The 18282-nt window shown below is 40.4% G+C and overlaps 1 protein-coding gene across 1 annotated transcript in view; it reads right to left on the reverse strand.

Moving 5' to 3' along the window:
• ush2a (Usher syndrome 2A (autosomal recessive, mild)) overlaps positions 1 to 18282 on the reverse strand; it is a 257394-nt gene that overhangs the window by 125626 nt on the left and 113486 nt on the right. The window contains exons 34-45 of the mRNA XM_034103486.1: positions 17904 to 18183; positions 17292 to 17516; positions 16809 to 16889; positions 14738 to 14926; positions 13083 to 13223; positions 12025 to 12100; positions 11549 to 11634; positions 10191 to 10350; positions 6271 to 6433; positions 6034 to 6181; positions 2667 to 2824; positions 1268 to 1415 (exon numbers count right to left, since the gene is read on the reverse strand). Coding sequence (XP_033959377.1) covers positions 1268 to 1415; positions 2667 to 2824; positions 6034 to 6181; positions 6271 to 6433; positions 10191 to 10350; positions 11549 to 11634; positions 12025 to 12100; positions 13083 to 13223; positions 14738 to 14926; positions 16809 to 16889; positions 17292 to 17516; positions 17904 to 18183 — 1855 coding nt within the window. The remainder of the gene's footprint in view (positions 1 to 1267; positions 1416 to 2666; positions 2825 to 6033; positions 6182 to 6270; positions 6434 to 10190; positions 10351 to 11548; positions 11635 to 12024; positions 12101 to 13082; positions 13224 to 14737; positions 14927 to 16808; positions 16890 to 17291; positions 17517 to 17903; positions 18184 to 18282) is intronic.

Raw genomic sequence — 18282 nt, forward strand, 5'->3', positions numbered from 1 at the left:
GGGTAACTAGAGCGAAACACCATATTATTTCTTCCACACCTCTTCTATCCTTCTCTCCACTCATTTCAATCTGACTCTTCCTCTGTGAGGAGCAGATCAAAGTCCCTGAATGTGTGTGTGTGTGTGTGTGTGTGTGTGTGTGTGTGTGTGTGTGTGTGTGTGTGTGTGTGTGTGTGTGTGTGTGTGTGTGTGTGTGTGTGTGTGTGTGTGTGTGTGTGTCTGTCTGAGAGGAGAGAGAGACCTGGTGAATATGTGTGAGTTAATGGATGATTGTGTGTTCTGCTGTTTTCCCCATACTCCTGTTCTCATCTTGTTCAATTTTCTTTTTCCCCCTTTCTTTCCATGTCTCATTTTTTTGTTTTGTTAGTCTCGTCCGCTGACTTGTTGTTCTTCAGGTCTTGTTTTTACTACAAGTCTTTTTTAATACATCTATGGAAGCTTCTCATCTCTCCTCTCTCTGTATACCAATATGATCTTCCTTCCATCTTCATACCACTGCTTTGCTCTTGGATCTTATATCATCTCTACCCTCAAGTCACTGTCAATAAGAAGTAAACATGTCTTTTCTACACCACTCTGGTTTTATTATTCCTTCCTTCACTTTCCCATTTCATGTCTGACTTTCAGTCTAAGTTGGCATTGTTGGTGAGGAGTGTTTATGGAAGTGCAGAGACGCTGGATGGAGCACCATCTTCCCACTGGAGGTTAGATCCTGAGGCTGAAAGACAAACAGCTGAGGAGGGATGCAAGGGTGCTAGGGGGAAAGATGAAGGAGACAAAGGAAATGGCAGAGGATGCGGAGAGAGCCTCTTTTGAGTAATTTTGGAGGTTGCAGGTATATCCACCACCAGGAGATGTTTGAAACATGGAGGAATGGCGGTTCCTGAAGACCCTGCAGCTGACCACGTGGGCAAAGGAGAAGGGGCAACAAGCAGTCATGCCCAACAGGTTATACAACTACCAGAACATTTTGAGGATTTTAACCACAGTGAATGCAGCAATTTCCTTCAAATAATACCATTAAAGTTGTAATTTTTTAGAGGAAAGCTCAACAGCAATGTGTATAATGCATAGCTAGAATTTAAGTGCAGCCACACAGAAAATGCAGTGGGTTTAATGAATAATTGAGGCTTTCCTAAAAAGGCATAATCTGCAGTTGTGTTGTAAATAGCAAATGTGTGATAAATGCAGTCACATTTGAAAATGCAGAATATATTACTCTGAATATCAGTCGCCTGGTTAATATGAGCATGGCTGTATACGTTACCTTTGCTTTTGTAGTACAGTTTGTAGCTGAGGTTCCCATTCGGTCTAGGTGGGGCTGTCCAGCGGGCTCGGAGTGATCGAGAGCTCTGATTGGTCAGTTCAAGCAGTATGGGGCCTTCTGGGGCTGTCTGTAATGTACGTATCTCCACCTGATTTAAAGGGAATAAAGATATAAACGTAGTTCCATAAGCACAAAAGCAGACTTGTAGCAAGTGCATCTATGAACTATACACAGTATTTAACCTCATCCATCGAACTGCTATATGGAATCTGTCCCTATTCGATATGGGTCATCACATCACATCTGGCCCACATTACTACTGTTTTATTATAATAGTATAGTATTATAAGCACTTTTTGTAATCCTCCTTTCTTCTTTTTCTCGTGCCACAATCATATTATCTTTTGTCTCAATCCACATTGCTCCTCTTTTTTTTCAACTGTCTCAACTATCGATTCTTCAGACTCATTTCTTCTTGTTATCCCCTCCTCTGCTGCTCTCTGTATCGTCTCCTTTCACCTCATCTTCTTACTTTGCACTGACCATTTTCTCCTCATCGTTTCACTTTGTTATCCCTAAACTCCCTCCTTCCCTTGCCTTCTTTCCTCTCCTTTTCTCCCTTTATCCTGCTCTTACCCCTCCCCTTCTCATCCTCCTGTCCCCCTGTTCTGTGGTGTCAGCTGTTCTACTAATGTTTGACTAAATATGGCATCCATATTGGAAAAGTGCCCCAAAATATGGCCTGTCGTCAGAGACATCGTTGAGCCTGGAGTGGCATTTGCTACCAAATGTCACCGCCGCCACGCCAACCTCGTTATTGAGCCGGGAGAATCGATCACCTTTATGACGCTCAGTGACACACACAACACACAGACACACAACACACATACACTTTGGTAAATGCCTGAGTCGGCATTCCCATATGTCTGCCCATGTTTCTGTGTGTTGGCTAGTTACAGGGATAATATGCATCATAAAAATATCAGTTTTGGCTGAGTCTTTTCACCAGTAGTTATAATATGATTCAGCCCATAGAGGATTGAATGGAGCTTTAACTGTTGCTGCTCCAAATGCTGTGAAAGCTGCTGGGTTTCAAGGAAAATGTGAAATAGAGAAGTAAAATGTTACGTGTGTTTTAAGTAGCAACAACTACAGTTCAAGTGGAAAAAATACTATGCAGCAAGACACTGAAAAGTGAGCTCCAAAGTTAAGAATAAAATAAGAGCCTTTTCACAAATGTTAAGGATTGTTAGCAACACTTCCACATTACTCAAAGGTCATTATGCAGAAAAGCCACAGCAATGACTTTTAAAGCATACCTATGTTCAAATATATCACGAAGTATCTAACAGTTTATCAAACGAATTAATAAGTGTTTACTTTAAAGAAGTTTACTGACCATCGGCCCCTTGCCACAGCCCCGCGCTGTGCAGGCCTGCAGCCGGAGGACATGTCGGCTCCACGGAGAGAGGCCCTCCACCACCAAGAACCTCTGGGAGGAACTGGAGTTCAGAATGAGCCGTCCATCCCGCCAGAGACCATAACTGGTTATAATGCCTGTCAAAAGAAGATGTCTGATTATAAAAATAAAATATATGGAATCAAACATAAAATGACAAACCTTTCTCCCGTCCCACTAGAGCGTTACTGGGTGACTGCCAACAGGTTTTAGGGTTTATTGTCTCAAAATAAGTTAACTCTACACAAGCATCTCTCTCTTCACATTGTAAACATAACCATTATGTTGCATTCATTTCCTGCCCTGAAACACATCAGTCAACAAACACCATAACCCGGATTAAAACGACCAATAAAACAAAAACATTTGTTAATATTTGAAGAAAATGTCCCAATTTTTTTAATTAATTTTTAATATATACTTGACAAGACAACCTTTTGTCTCTATGTCTTTAAGTTTGGTACACAATTTGTTATGAGAATGTATTCACGCACTGTTGCCATTGGTCACACATTTTGGGACTGTGTCCAGGATATGCGAAATGAGCTTTTCTATGTTAGGATCATGGTTGGGATGCAGTCTGGGTCATTGGATTACAATGCAAATTGAAACTGACTTAGGGGCTCCAGACCTGCCAGTCAATGTGTCCTAGAGTGATCCGATGGTGGAAACAGCAATGAAACGACAAATGTAACCATAGGCGTTACGAGGATAAAGACCCTCTAAAGGACAGTAGAACTGGAGCGAACACGCACACTGAAATGTGGGTGCAAATAGGTGAGCCCTCCCTACAGGCACACAATGATACGCACACACACACTAAGATGGAAACTCACACATGTCCATACACACGCGGGCACAATAATTACATTACATTACATCCACCTAATGAAAAAAATGAAACAGCACGGTGCCAAATGTGCTTTTCCTTAATAAAAATGCATACAGGGGGCTCAAAAGATCAGTGCTAAGAACTAAGAGTCTATTCTGCTTTAATCATGTGTGGGTTTTATTATTGCTCAATACAGATATACACACCTATCAGGGAAATGAAGACACAAAACCCCCACGGACGCCAACTACATCTGGGGAGCTCTTAATGTGGCCAATCACCTGCGTGTGAGAGTGTGTGCGTGTATATGTGTGCGGACGTGCCTGTGTGCTTGTGTGTGTGAATAAGCCCATATCAGTATAGGTTGTAATAAAGACAGGTTGGGAAATGAAGCAGCGAATGCATAACAGGCTTATTTCCCCTCTTTGTCTGCGTGTTGCCCCAACCTAATCCCCGAGAGGATTATCCCCCACAAATCCCTGCGGAATTGGGGAGAAGGGGGGAGAGAGAGACAGAATCTCACTCCTCTGGAACCCATCACCATCATCATCGTCATTGTTGCTGCGCATTTGTGAAAAAATTAGTAAATGAATGAAAAAAAGCGGTGCTGAGCCCTCCTTTAAGCAAAAATTAAAGCTTTTTAAGCATGAGATAATCGGGTAATCATGATTAAGTGTCTCCTTGTTGTACATTTCTGTCATCAGATGAGAAAAGCTTTAAGTAATTTATCCATGCTAATATGCACACACATCACATGGTTTATGGTGCGAAATGCACTTATGTGGCATTAAGCGTAAAACACACACGATTCACATTACACACACATGCATCATAGAATTACGTATACTTTAACGAGCATGGCAGTAATATTTGATAATATGCGTTGTATGTTAGGGACTGTGAAAGGGTGTTTGATATCCTCAGTTTGTTCACATCACTCAATTCAATTAGGTTCACACATTCTGCATGTGTTAATATAGTCCTTTTTAATTCATATTTGTAAAAAAAAAATCTTATTTATTTAAGTACTTCTAATTAATTTTAGTAATATGTTCTGCCATGTATATACTTTATCGGTGACTTTTAATGTGTTTCAAGGCCTTTTTAAAGTTATTTTTGGAAATGTTGGACCTTCATTAGCGACAGTAGATTGATGACAGGAAAAGAGGCCGAGAGAAATGCAACATCGGCCCCAGCCTGAATCCAACTGGGAACTTTGCAGGTCAACCACTGCTGAGTCCAGATTTAACCAGTAAGGTATAAGGGGTCCCCATGTTTTATTGCCTTTTGAAAGTGATTTTAAATTGTGTTTTGTAGTGCTTTGCTTTCATTTTCTCCTCACATTTCCTCATTAATGTTTACAGGGAAGATAAACAATTGCATACTAGACTATTAAAAGCTACATTTGTTTATCATATGTTTTCAAAATACATACAACGTATAGATTGTTTTAGCACATGAGACATGGCACACTAAAGTATTACATGTTTGCTAGTTAAGACTATTTTAAATATTTTAAGGTTTTGAAATTGAGCACTTTTTTTATGAAACACATTACGAGATTTAAGTAAATATGAAGCAATGAATTCATTCTAATAATCAATATGTATTGTAATTTTGAGTCCCTTTAGACTAAAACATTTGCTCACAGAAAATGTTTACTTTTTTTTATCTAGATGTTCCAAAGCATTCGTCAGATTTTAAATTCACGTCCAATATACATCAAGTACATCCTGACAAAGTCTGTGCAATGAATTAAAACTGGATGCAAGTGCATTAGATGGAGGTCAGAAGAATAGAAAACACTGATAGAGGCAGGCAGTCACCGTGAGTCTATGTGCTTCCAGCCTGCAGTTCTCTATTCAGTCAAAAGGGAGCACTTTCCATCCACTTAAAGGAGCTCGGTGAAGCACTGGCCTCTCACTCCCGCTCTCCGTTAGTCTCAGCCTCAAATGTGTGTGTTCTCTCCCCCGTCTCTGTTTCTGTCCCTGTTCTCTCCGAGTCCTCTATTCCCTCTCTTTATGGTTTATATATCAGTTTTTTTTTGTCTTACTGTTTTATCTCAATCTTGAACACCCATGTGATTCCCCCTCACTCAAAGCAAAACGTTCCCCTGTTTCTATGTCACAAGTACGGTATAACTGGCAATGGTAGAGGTCTCTTTATCTTATCATTTCTTGGGTCTTGTAAATACTGACACTGTGTATTTAGATTAACAGCTGAGCTTTAAGTTTCCTAACCAGGAGTCAGTTACATTGTTCTCCTTTATTGCATGTTTTATCTCTCACCTGTTTAAGATCACTTGTCTGTATCTAGATTCAATTTAGAATAAAACATGTTCATATGTATATGATTTTGGATGTATTTAGTAAAGAAAATTAATTGTTCTGAATGTTAATGCTGATAAATGTTTATTTATATATATTTGTTTTAAATTCTCTCTGTTTATGCTTGATCTAGTGGGTTTCCTCTCACCATTTGGTGTATCAGGGGGTGTCCAGCTGACGTTGAGTGCATGTGGGGACAGAGGTGTGACCAGCGGAGCAGGAATGTTCTCTGGGGTGCTCTCCTCAGTCTGAGCCTGGCTGGGGGGGCTTAACGTACATCCACCTCCTGTGCAGGCCTGACATGAACACACACACACACACAAAAATGCTTTAATATATGAATTTCACCTTTCAAATGAAACGGATGAAAAAGTAAGGGGCTCACAGAGAGTGTGATGGTGTAAGCTGTTCCAGGGGTAAGGTCGCGCAGGGTGTGGTCTTCAAAAAGTTCTGAGCTGTTGTAGACGAGCACAGGCTCTGAACCGTCAGGTGACAGGAAGACGGAATAAAACTCCAGAGCGCCATTTACCTGAGAGGGACGGGACCACCTGGAGAGAGAGAGAGGAATCAAAAGAGATTTGTATCGTTGTTCAGCATTAGGTTCACATTGCAGGGAACAGCACATCACTTTAATATCCCAATTTCTTCTATTGCATTCCAGAGGGAGTCATTTGACTTGTTAACCTTAAAGCCAAAGTGTCAGGTTCATTTACAAACAAGGCTGGAACAATTTCATCTTCTCAACAACACAATTCCTCTAAAGAGACCATAACTGTAAACGTATCCTACTGTATTAGAAGGTTTTACTATTTAACAAACTATATGTTTTATTTCTAGAAAAACAAACTATATGTTTTATTTCTAGAACATATTATAAACACATTGAACATTTTGGTTGGCATTATTCTTCACTCTGATACACAGGGCCAGTTTACTATATTTAATTAGTAATATTACAATGACTTTTATAAACATTCCCACATGTAGTTATATAGGAATACATAATTCCTCCTTTTTGAACCATGTGATTCAGAGCTTTAATATTTAATATTTGTTTAACATTGTGTTAAAGCTTGATTAAAATAAAGATGTTAGATAGAGGGAGAAAATGTGTGAAAAATCTTTGGACCTCGTTGATAGTCCTTTTATTCCAAGTCTGCAGATTGCGGTTTGTGTATCTGTGTGTGCACACGTGTGGTTTCAACATTGAGTTTCTTACTGTAAATGAATGGAAATACACTTCAAAGAACTATGGTTTCTTATACTGTGCAGTTTCCTCCGTCAGATAGAGGTGTCTCCTTTTCTATATTTAGAACAGGAAGGTCGTCCCCAACAGAGAGGGAGAGGACAAGAGACAGCATTTAAAAATAGAAACTATCCATTACAAATGATGGGAGAGAGGGCAGTATCCACCACAGAACTAAACTAAAGGCATATTCGAATTGTAAGAGCCGAATATGCATTGATGATTTACATATAACCGCTGTCATTATAAATGTGATGATGCTGATATTAAAGATATCTTTCAACTATGATAAAATAATAAAAAGAGGTAAATGATAAGGTCTTTAAAAGATCAGCGGTTGTGCCTTCCTCTTCATCCTAACTTGTTTAACTACAGAGCTGCTGTAGTACTGTTTTTAAACACATACAATTTGTAAATCACTAGATTTACATAATCTTAGTGTTTAGTAGATAATACAACTTAAAGTGTCTTCTCATGTTTTACAAAATCTAAGTGTCCGATCATTTTCTTAAGAGTTTTCAGAATGACACAAGTAAATAGTTCTTCAACTAAGGAGAACTAACATATTTTGAAATAAATAATTATGCAACTCTTACAAATTCCTGAGAGTAACCCACACCTCCTAGTAGGTAGCAGAGGGAGGCCATTTGAAAAAGTGATGGATTCCTTTCTTGGTTGCTCCCATTAAAAGCCAGTTTTTGAATGACTGATGAGTGTGTGTTAGCACACAATTAGCCACTGTGGCTAATCTATCACATTTAAAATAAGATTTATATGCTGTCGATTTGCAGTGTGATGTATGTCCACGTTTGAAAAACGAAATCAAAGGGGAGTTGTAATAATCTGTATCATAATTCATTGCGGTAATGGTTTTTATACAATTATTGGTTTGAAAGTGTATTGTGAAATTACTGTGAAACAGACGGGTCCTTTCTCAGCACGTTAAATTGAAAACCAAGTTCTTGAGAAGCAATAGGTTCAAAATCTCCATCACTATCTTTAAAGTCAAAACCTCCCTCCTCATCTTCCCTCCTCCCATCGGCTGTTCTCTACATTGCACATTCAACAAAAAAACATTGGAGCCACCAAATAATTATCAACACTAAAGTATTGAAGACTGGAAAATAAACCTGAAAAAAACCCCACTAAACTAGAATTAAGAGAATTAGCCAAAACATTTCAAGTGCTACTCAACTGGCTTTAGATAAGCCAGTCCTTTATTAGTATATAAGTGCTTTGTTAGTAATTATATCGCTCGATGTATGGGTGTGTTTGTGTCAGGTGAGGTCAGGGAATTATTCTGCTGATATTGTGTTGTTCGCATCCTGCTGCCTACCTCAACCTTTCTCACAGTCTCTCACCCTCACTCCCCCCCCCCCCCCCCCCCACACACTCTATCTCACTTTCCTTTTGAAAATGTATCACATTTCCCTCCTTCTCATAATAAAAAACTCACAATTTATCTGCCTCTCTTCTTTACCTCTTCCATTTTCTCTCTCATCAGATTTTTTGTTATCACAGTTGTTCTCTCTTTATCTCTGTCTTTATCAGCTTTTTCTCACAGGCACAATGGAGAGATATTGACGAGGTATGATCTCTGATCCTGGGCCTATAGCCAATGTGCTAACAAGGCAATACTGGGCCTTCCCACACCTGGTGAATATATAGCTTGAACACAATTCAAAGGCTTTGGCTATGATACCATGATGTTCTGCAGTAAGCAGTGTATCACACCCGATCTTTTATTTAAGGTCTCATGTGTTTATAGACTAGAGGTTTAATGAAATGATAATAACAAGGGTTTAATTTGTATAGCAGGCCTCATTCATGTAACATTCATATGTAGTTTTTAATAGCTACATATTCAAAAATGATGATCTTTGTCGAAACATTTTCTTTCGAATTTACAAAATGCTGGATAGGAAAGTTTGATCAGTGGTAAAATGCTTAAAATGTGTTGTTTCTCTATTGAAACTCTGGGTCAAATCAAATAATATATCAAGTTAACTTCTACATGTGGTTTTCTATTTCAGCATTATTTAAGCTTTACTGGCATATTACACTGACAGATTGCATCCCTTAAACAAATATTACATTTAAGATAAATCCCATAACCAGGAATTATAAAAAATAAATCAAAGTGTTTTTTTTAAATCAGACATATTCAGTTTTCATTCATGAGAATGAGAAGTAACGGTATTCATGAAAAAGGCCCATGGGTTCAAATATTATAGTACTTTATGTTACTGTATATATGCTGTGTATGTGTAGATGTGCTTTGCTTGTCCAAGACAATCGGAGCATTACCAAAATCATCGCAATGTAACACGCACACACACACACACACACACACACACACACACACACACACACACACACACACACACACACACACACACACACACACACACACACACACACACACACACACACACACACACACACACACACACACACACACACACACCACACACACACGGTGTACCTTCATGATACTCCGTCATCCTCTAACTCACACTCTGTCCATTGTTTGAGTGTGTGTGGATATGCCTGTGTGTGTTTGGGTGTGTATATGTGTGTATGAGTGGCTCTGTGCCCTCCTGCGGTGAGTCCCAGAGTAAGTGACAGTCAGGACACTAATGGCTTTCACGCAGATTGACTCCTACAGTTCATACGCACGCACGCACGCACGCGCACACACACACACACACACACACACACACACACACACACACACACACACACACACACACACACACACACACACACACACACACACACACACACACACACACACACACACACACACACACACACACACACACACACACACACACACACACACACACACACACACATGAACAAGATGGAAAAAGTGCAGAGATCTATCTTCCTCTGTCCCCTCCCTCTAGAGGTGAAAGGTCAAGTGCAGAAGAATATTCTGCATGGTAAACACAACTGCAGAAGGTCACTGGCTTTCTCTGTGTGTGTGTGTGTGTGTGTGTGTGTGTGTGTGTGTGTGTGTGTGTGTGTGTGTGTGTGTGTGTGTGAGTTCTTACTCCACCAGAATTGTCCGTGAGTCAAGCAGGGTGAGCTTTGGTGCATGTAGCGGCCCTGGAGGAAGCTGAGAGGTCAGCATTGTAACTTGGGAACTGTTGGTGCAGCCCGCTGAAGTGCATGCACTCAGTACCAAGACATGGGTGGAATACACACCGAGACCTGAAACACAAACCCACACATACACCAAATCAGCAAGACATAGAGAGGAATACAAATATGTTCAAACATTATGACGGCACAGTAAAGTCTAAGGCTGAAAAAGATAAATCATAAACTAAGTTACCTAAATATATGGAGAAGATTGACCATCAACCCCTTATTCTGTCTGTCTTTTCCAGAAGAATTCATCTGTATACCCACTTTTAGCTCAGTGTCTTAATCATTGTTTCTCTTTCAGTGTTCATCTTTGCCTCACAACTCTTCTCCATCTGTCCGTCTCACTGTGGCAATCTCCCTCTCTGTAACACGATCTATTCTTGCACATACTGTATAATTACTACGTCCATAATCCTTCCAATCACTGTGAACATCAGACACTCGGCATTATTAACCCAGCATGGATGATATGTGCTCTCATGCATTCATTAACTTACAGAGAGACACACATACACTTTTGGGCAGTGTGATGTTTTGCTGAGTGTGTGTGTGCATGTAAAATCAAAAAGAGTCGGAATCTATTCTGCTCATAATAAATGCCATTTAGGATAACTTGTGAGTACATCCCTGCACACGTTAAGTCTGCATACGTTTCACTCAGAGTGTGTCTTGTATATGCCTATGTGTGTTTTCGTGTCACATTGTGTGTGTGTCTATTCAAAACTGGTGCAGCGCTCCAGTCTCAGCGGAGTGACATGTGTTTCATACCTTCTGTAAGACTCTTTAATGAAAGCTTTCAAAGCATACTGTGTGTATGCATGTGTGCTAATGTTTAGTGTTCTTTGTTTCTCCGCTGCTTCATTTTCACGTGTGTGTGTCTGTGTGTGAGTGTTTAGCGCTCTTTTTCAAAGTGCTATTCCCTTGGTAAGGACTGGGATACTCTTTCCTCTTTCAAATGCTAATCCCCCACTCCATTTTTCTTTTCTTCGCTCTTCCCGTTCTCTTCACCGAGCCGCCATCCTCCCACAGTCACATCTACGCTCTGACACACACACACACACACACACACACACACACACACACACACACACACACACACACACACACACACACACACACACACACACACACACACACACACACACACACACACACACACACACACACACACACACACACACACACACACACACACACACACACACACACACACACACACACACACACACAAAAGCACACACAAAGTCTCTCTCCTCTTTACCAGTGATGTCTTGTTGTCGTTCTTTCCCCCTGTAGACCATGTGGTTGTTGTGATAGAGAAGGTACTCCGTAATGACTCCATTGGGTCTGTTTTTAGAACAGATATAGTTACTATTATTATAATATCATTATGTTATATTTGACGTCTTATTTTTTCATGTTAAACAAAAATATATTGTGTTCTATTATGGCATCTTTATTAAACGTTAAAATAATGTACGTGCCATATGAAAGGAGAAGCACTCCTTTTTAAACACTTAACCCTTTACAACATACTTTTTAAACGTCATCATTTACTACTGTCTTTTGTATTTCCTTCTAGTAGAATGTCAGAAATATATAAAAGTTGTCTATAAGTGAAAGCCTAATGACAAAGGATTTTTGGTGTACTTACAACTTTCACTTTAACAACGCTAACTAACAAAAGAAGTGGTTTGGTTTTGAGAAGAGTAGGTGAGAGTGTGTACTTTGTATTACCTTGCTGGAGGTTCCCAGGTTATATAGAGGGACGAGGGGGAGGAGTCTGCAGCCGGAGGAGAGACGGCACCTGGAGCTGAAATTGTAGGAAAATTGTAATATTTGTTTATTAAAGAGCCGATCAGCACACGTATACTGGTTGATAGAAGCAGAAGGGAGCGAAATACACTATGGCGAATCACAATTTTATAAAAGGGTATTTATACAGCTGTGGCATCTGATGTTAATATTTTCTACAATATATGAATCTTAGCTCAATCTTCATTTCATTTCACATGATGCTTGACATTGACCCAGCTTGGAATAACAGTTCAAAAATCAGCTGGAGAAGAAAACTTGACATGATGGTCCTTGATACTAATAAAGAAGGTGAACTAAATGTTCCCTGTGCTGACAGAGACGTGTTTCTACATGAGGTTTTGTGAGTTTGAAATATAGTTCTTGAGAGAAACAGTTATTAATAAGTTATTTTTCTTCACTTTCCCTAACATGGTTCAGTGTCTTAACTCTGCGCTCAGTGAGAATCAATACAGTAATCGTTTTTTTTTCTTCTTTTACTTCCGATTGATTTTTGCCATCTCTGCACTGACCCCTGCCGTCACATTATCTCCCCAACAAGGCCAGTTAGTGCAACACAGATTAATGTGGCGACCAACATATGAAGAAATATCTTTCCACCACTTTTTCTTTCCTTATGTATGTAATCATCCCACTATGACCTCCCAGATGAGAAACACGTTACTTTTTACAATCTGCCTTTGACTCCATTTCTATGCACTTCATTCTCTTATCTTTTTGTGACCTGCCCTATCCAGCCGTGTAAATTCTTTATTTTCTCCCTTCCCTGTTTCTGTTTATTCCAGTCTGACTTTTCCCTATATCTTGTCTTCCTAAAATCTAAAGAGCACTTAGGAGACAGTGGCATTCTGTTTATGTGGGTCCAGATGTAGAAACAGTGAAACATTAATGCTAATGGGACGGGACAGAAAAAATATATATATATGTTGCTGGGTGTTTTGATGTGTGTGTGTGTGTTTGTTTGTGCATTACAGGCTTACCTTCCTCCGGGGTTGTCAGGCTCGATCTCAAATCATTTTCTTCATCACTGTCACCATGAAGACTCTCAGTGCAGCCAACGGGACGACAGGCACTAACAGTGACAATGTATCGAGTGGATGGAGTGAGACCCCGCAGCACACCTGGAAAGGGAACTTTGTTTAAAAAAGACAACTCTGACGGACACAAGTTATATTTTCAGAACTCAGACTACTGAAGCCTCATGTAAGCTTTCATTTGACTTGTGCATTGTGAGTGCATTTTTGTGATGTACGTACATATGTGACAAGTATATTAAGATGTACCTGAACAAATGTGAACCAATCCCTTCACAACGCTTTGTCCCGAACCCAAGTGTACCTTGGTTGCATGCCTTTTACTGTCCTCTTTGAGTGTTAAAACGTTCCTAAAGTATGTATCAATCTTCATCAAGAGTGCAATTTAAATGATTTTCTTGTCTCTATGTCACTGTTGCTAAGCAAACTTTCTGGACTTGGCACACAAGGCGAGTCTATTCTAATTGTTAAGCTTGAGTTGTCTCTCTCTGATGTTTTTTGTCCTAGCCGTCTGCCCTTTCCACTCCTTTCCGTATTTCTTAAGTCACTCCCTTCTCCTCCCCCTCCCCTCTGTGTCCAGTCACCCTGTACGTGTCTCTCTTCTTTCTCTCTCTCTCTCTGTTACCCATGTCTTTTAATTCAATTAAGGGCCAGGGCCCCACTCCGCTGCCATTACACCCTCATTTGCTTTCTTTGTTTTTTAGCCGTTGGTGTAATTCTGCAGTCAGGTGTCGAGGCCATCATAAATTAACAAGAAGCCTTATCACGGTGGACTTAGTGTCTGGCGAAGAGAGAGGGAGGGAATGGGGAGCACCCAGAGAGACACTGAGAAAGACGGAGACAGAGAGCTCATCTTCATATTTGCCTGGAAACATGGTGGAGTGGATGAGAGGAGGGACGAATAGCAGTGGCGGACGCAGACATCATCATCATAAAAGATGAAGTGAGGAAAGATCGAAAAGTGAGCAACAGAGAGGGAGAGAGAGAGAGAGAGAGAGAGAGAGAGAGAGAGAAAAAGAGCAACGCCAGGGTATGACATCATTGGGGTAGTCCTGAGTGTCTTGTTCCAAATGGAGACCGTCTCCTAAAGCTGGGGACTTGCCAAGGAGACATTAACAGGGTTGCCTTAGACAGCGTGTGTGTGTGTGTGTGTGTGTGTGTGTGTGTGTGTGTGTGTGTGTGTGTGTGTGTGTGTGTGTGTGTGTGTGTGTGTGTGTGTGTGTGTGTGTGTGTGTGTGTGTGTGTGTGTGTGTGTGTGTGTGTGTGTGTGTGAAAGACAGACAGATAGAGAGTGGAATAGCGGTGTGAATGTGTTTTCACTAAGGGCCAAAATGCCCTTACAGGTCTTACTTGAGGGAGGCAGGAAACCAGCTACAATAAGTTAAACCAGTCAAGTTGAATGTATTGTAAACTATCCAAGTGTCACAGTGATGCCACTTGTTGTGTTTGTTAGTTATGCTTGCCTGGTTCTGGTTAAGCCAATTCCAGTTATTCAGAAATAGACCAACCTCTCCTTGATCCATACTTCAACTGAATGTATATGTTTAATACACAATGTACTGCATGTCAAAATATGTTAGACATGTTTTTTTATGTTTTACCTGTGTAATTTCCATTAGCCAGGTATACGGCTCTGACAGGCGGCACTTCTGGCTGATCTCTATTGTAGGCATTCAACTCATATCTGTCAATCAGGCCTCTGATATCCCCAGTGGGCGGCGCCCAGCTCACCTTGGCAGTGAAGCCATTCAGGCTGTGCACAGAGGTAGGAGGTGGAACAGACCTAGGTACTAGACAAATAGAGAGGGGGCAGAATGATTAAAGATGAGAGAAAACAGAAGAGAGGAAATCTGTTGATCATGACAGGGGGAAAGAGACAGGCAAATGTAAGCAGTAGAATACATACATTTAAACTTAGCAGTACATGATAAAACAAGAAAGAGAATCAAAGAGGGGAAAAACTATAAATGTATTAGCTCAGGTAGAACTTCTGTCACAATAAATATAAATCAAATAAAAACAAAAAGGAAAATATAAACGAGAAAAAGCAAAACAACAGATCGAGAGCACGCGAGGTTAAAGAAAAAGAACCCCCGTCTCCATGTGTTTTAATAGGCCCAGTAAATCACACCTCACCATTAGCATAAATACTATTTATGAGAGTAGTAACTTCTTCAGCACTGATTTAATACAGCAAGCCATTCATTCTGGGCTATATTTCACAGCAATCATCCTCCCTCCTTCTCTGAAGCACTCTTCTTCTTTCTGTCTCTGACACCCTCAGTAGGTAAGGATGATCCAGCTTCTCCACCCCCCCCACCCCGTCACTTCCTATCTGTCTATCTCACCACTTTATTTCCTTCGATATTTCACTGCGTTTCCATTACATCTAAATGTTTATGCTTACAGATTCATGTTATTTTTTCTTCTACTCTTCTTGCTTTCCTTCCTTCTCTTTCCTCCTACTTTTGGACTCTCCCTACATCCTCTCTCCTCCCATCTTTCCTCTCGGCCCTTGTCCTCCATCCTCCTCTTTTCCTCTCAGTTCTTAATGTTTTTAGCACTTCCTCCCTCACTCTCCTCATTCCTCTCTATGGTCATAGCATGGTATGCTGAGACCTACCAGTGTATCGTTCACTACTAACGAGCAGCTTTATATTACACAAGGGACCACACAGGCCATTCTGGGTTAACAGCCTTTTACTGGGATGCCCTTTATAGAGGCTTTATCAATCTCTCATAGCGGCAGGCACATGTAATATCACGGGCTTTGGATTAGTCTCACATACTGTACAACATAGTTATGGTTTTACATCCAGGATCTCCTAAGAACAAAAACAACACTATAGTAACAGGAGGGCATTCTAAGAGCACAGCTTTTAACTAAAAAGGATAACTAGTCTATCTACCACTGTTATTGAAACCAAACACATTTTTGTGTATTCTGGTGTGATTAGTAAATGCTGAAACATAATTGTGTTTTTCTTTGGCTATACTGCTACACACTTCTACCAAGGTTCATTCAAGGCCTGAGTGTTTCTGTATTCTACTGACAAACAAAAGGCGGCTGTGGCTCAGTGGGTAGTGTGCTGGACTTCGAATCAGGGGGTAGCAAGTTCGAGTCCCACTGCAGTCAGTATGTCGTTGTGTCCCTGGGCAAGACACTTCACCCCAAATTGTCCCTGTGGGGATTGTCCACACTATTGAGTATGTAAGTCGCTTTGGATAAAAGCGTCTAACAAATGACATGTAAAAAAATAGACAAACAATACAAAATCTAAACAATAACAAAACCTTGTGTTTACTTTTGACAAAGGTGCCAAAATGCATCTGAATTCAATGTTCCAATAAAAGTCAATCAGGGTAAAGTCATATTTGTTAGTAACTTATAAATGAATGTTTTTCCAGGACAGCACTTCGAAGAAGCACACACAAATCATGCACACACTGCATGCTGATGGCAGAGGATTTGAAATACTAATGGGCCTCATCATAAGGCCTCCCTCCCGCACACTATTAGAGTGTATCAGATCATAGAGCGTAGATAGAAAGAAACATTGATACTGTAGAAGATACTGTGCACAATGTGTTCGGCACTGTAATGACATCATCAAGCCGGCTGTAAATATTGGTGTAAAGTACACAGGAACCGAAAGATGAGAGACATTTTACCTTTGCTCCGGCTGCGTCCCCTGTGCCAAGGTCCTGCTGCCCAGCCTCCTGCAGCCAAGGCCACTATCCTGTAGAGGTACTCTGGGAAGGGCATGGGGAGAAACACATTGATTACATAAAGAGAAAATGCATTTGAAAGATATATGCACACAAAAGAATCACATGGTGTCTGTTTCAACTCAAATCAAAGTAATGATTGTCAAATGGATCCCAGGGTAATGATAACAAGTCAAAGTTGACAATGTGTTTATAAATACAACTCTGAAAGATATATTTAAATTATTTGTTCTGAACCATGAACAAGAAAAGATGGATAGAGAAAATGACAGGTAATATGTATTTGATTAATATATGTTATATAAGATTTATAATATATTCAGTAGTTATGAATACTTCTAAACATTTATGTTGTCTTTTAAACATTGACAATGTGCAAGAGTTTCTGTCCTTGTAGTTATGTAAATGTCCAGTGTGGAGCATTACCAGTGAAAGGCTGAAGGTTATGATCTATGGCTTGTGTTTTCCTCCCACTGTACACCAACACTGAATCATTTCCTCTGCAGTTGTACCCGCTCTCACTGTTGGGACAGCCGTCTAAGTAGACTCTTACAGAGCGGCGGGAGGCGACAGAGAGGTTAACACTTTGACTGACAGGAGGGTTTGTTTCATCACTGCGTATGGTGAGACCCCTGATGCAACCTCCCAGGCCTATCACAGTGGAAAGGAAAAGAGAAAAAGAAAAAGAACAGAGAATAGTAAGGAGGTGTTGGAATCTCTGAAAACGTTGTAAAATACTTGTTAAATAATAAATACCATCCTCCACTTTTATATCAACAAGTTGAATTAGTCATGCACTTTACATTGAATGCTTCCCTGCATTGTTACAATCAAGGCAAACACGATCTGCAAAAACCTTTACTCTCAGTTGTTTACATTCATAGAAGAAAACCCAACAGGAGCCCACAAACAAGTTCATGTCATGTTTGATCAGTTTAGTTGCACAGAAGTATACTGCAGCAACCACAACCAAATGAATTGGTGCTTGGTCTGCCCTTCAGAGAGTCTAAAAGTACTGATAATACCGTACGTTCTCACCGTGTTTGTGACTTCGACTGTCAAGAGCCGGGTGTATAAGCTCCCTGGGCACGCCCCCCAAATATAATGGGGAGTCCACTCTCAGCCTCAGTGCTCCTCCCACTCCCCTCGTCTCCTCTGCCCAGTCATTGACTGCAGCAGAAAGGAGCGGGCCATGTTTTGCCAATGAAAACTGTTTCCAGTCTCCATCGCAGTAACTCAGCCCCACCCACATGCTGAGTTCAGTCACGTGACCTTCAGACGCAAGAATTAAGGAAAGGATTCCGGCTTCTAGCTCCACCTAAAAGAAAAGCACCAATAAAAAAAAAATTAACAACCTTAAGTCATGTATTTCTCAAGTTGTATTTAAGTATTCAATCAACAATCATTTAAAATGTGT

The sequence above is a fragment of the Pseudochaenichthys georgianus genome, chromosome 3, assembly GCF_902827115.2.
Source record: "Pseudochaenichthys georgianus chromosome 3, fPseGeo1.2, whole genome shotgun sequence".
Taxonomy (NCBI): Eukaryota; Metazoa; Chordata; class Actinopteri; order Perciformes; family Channichthyidae; genus Pseudochaenichthys; species Pseudochaenichthys georgianus.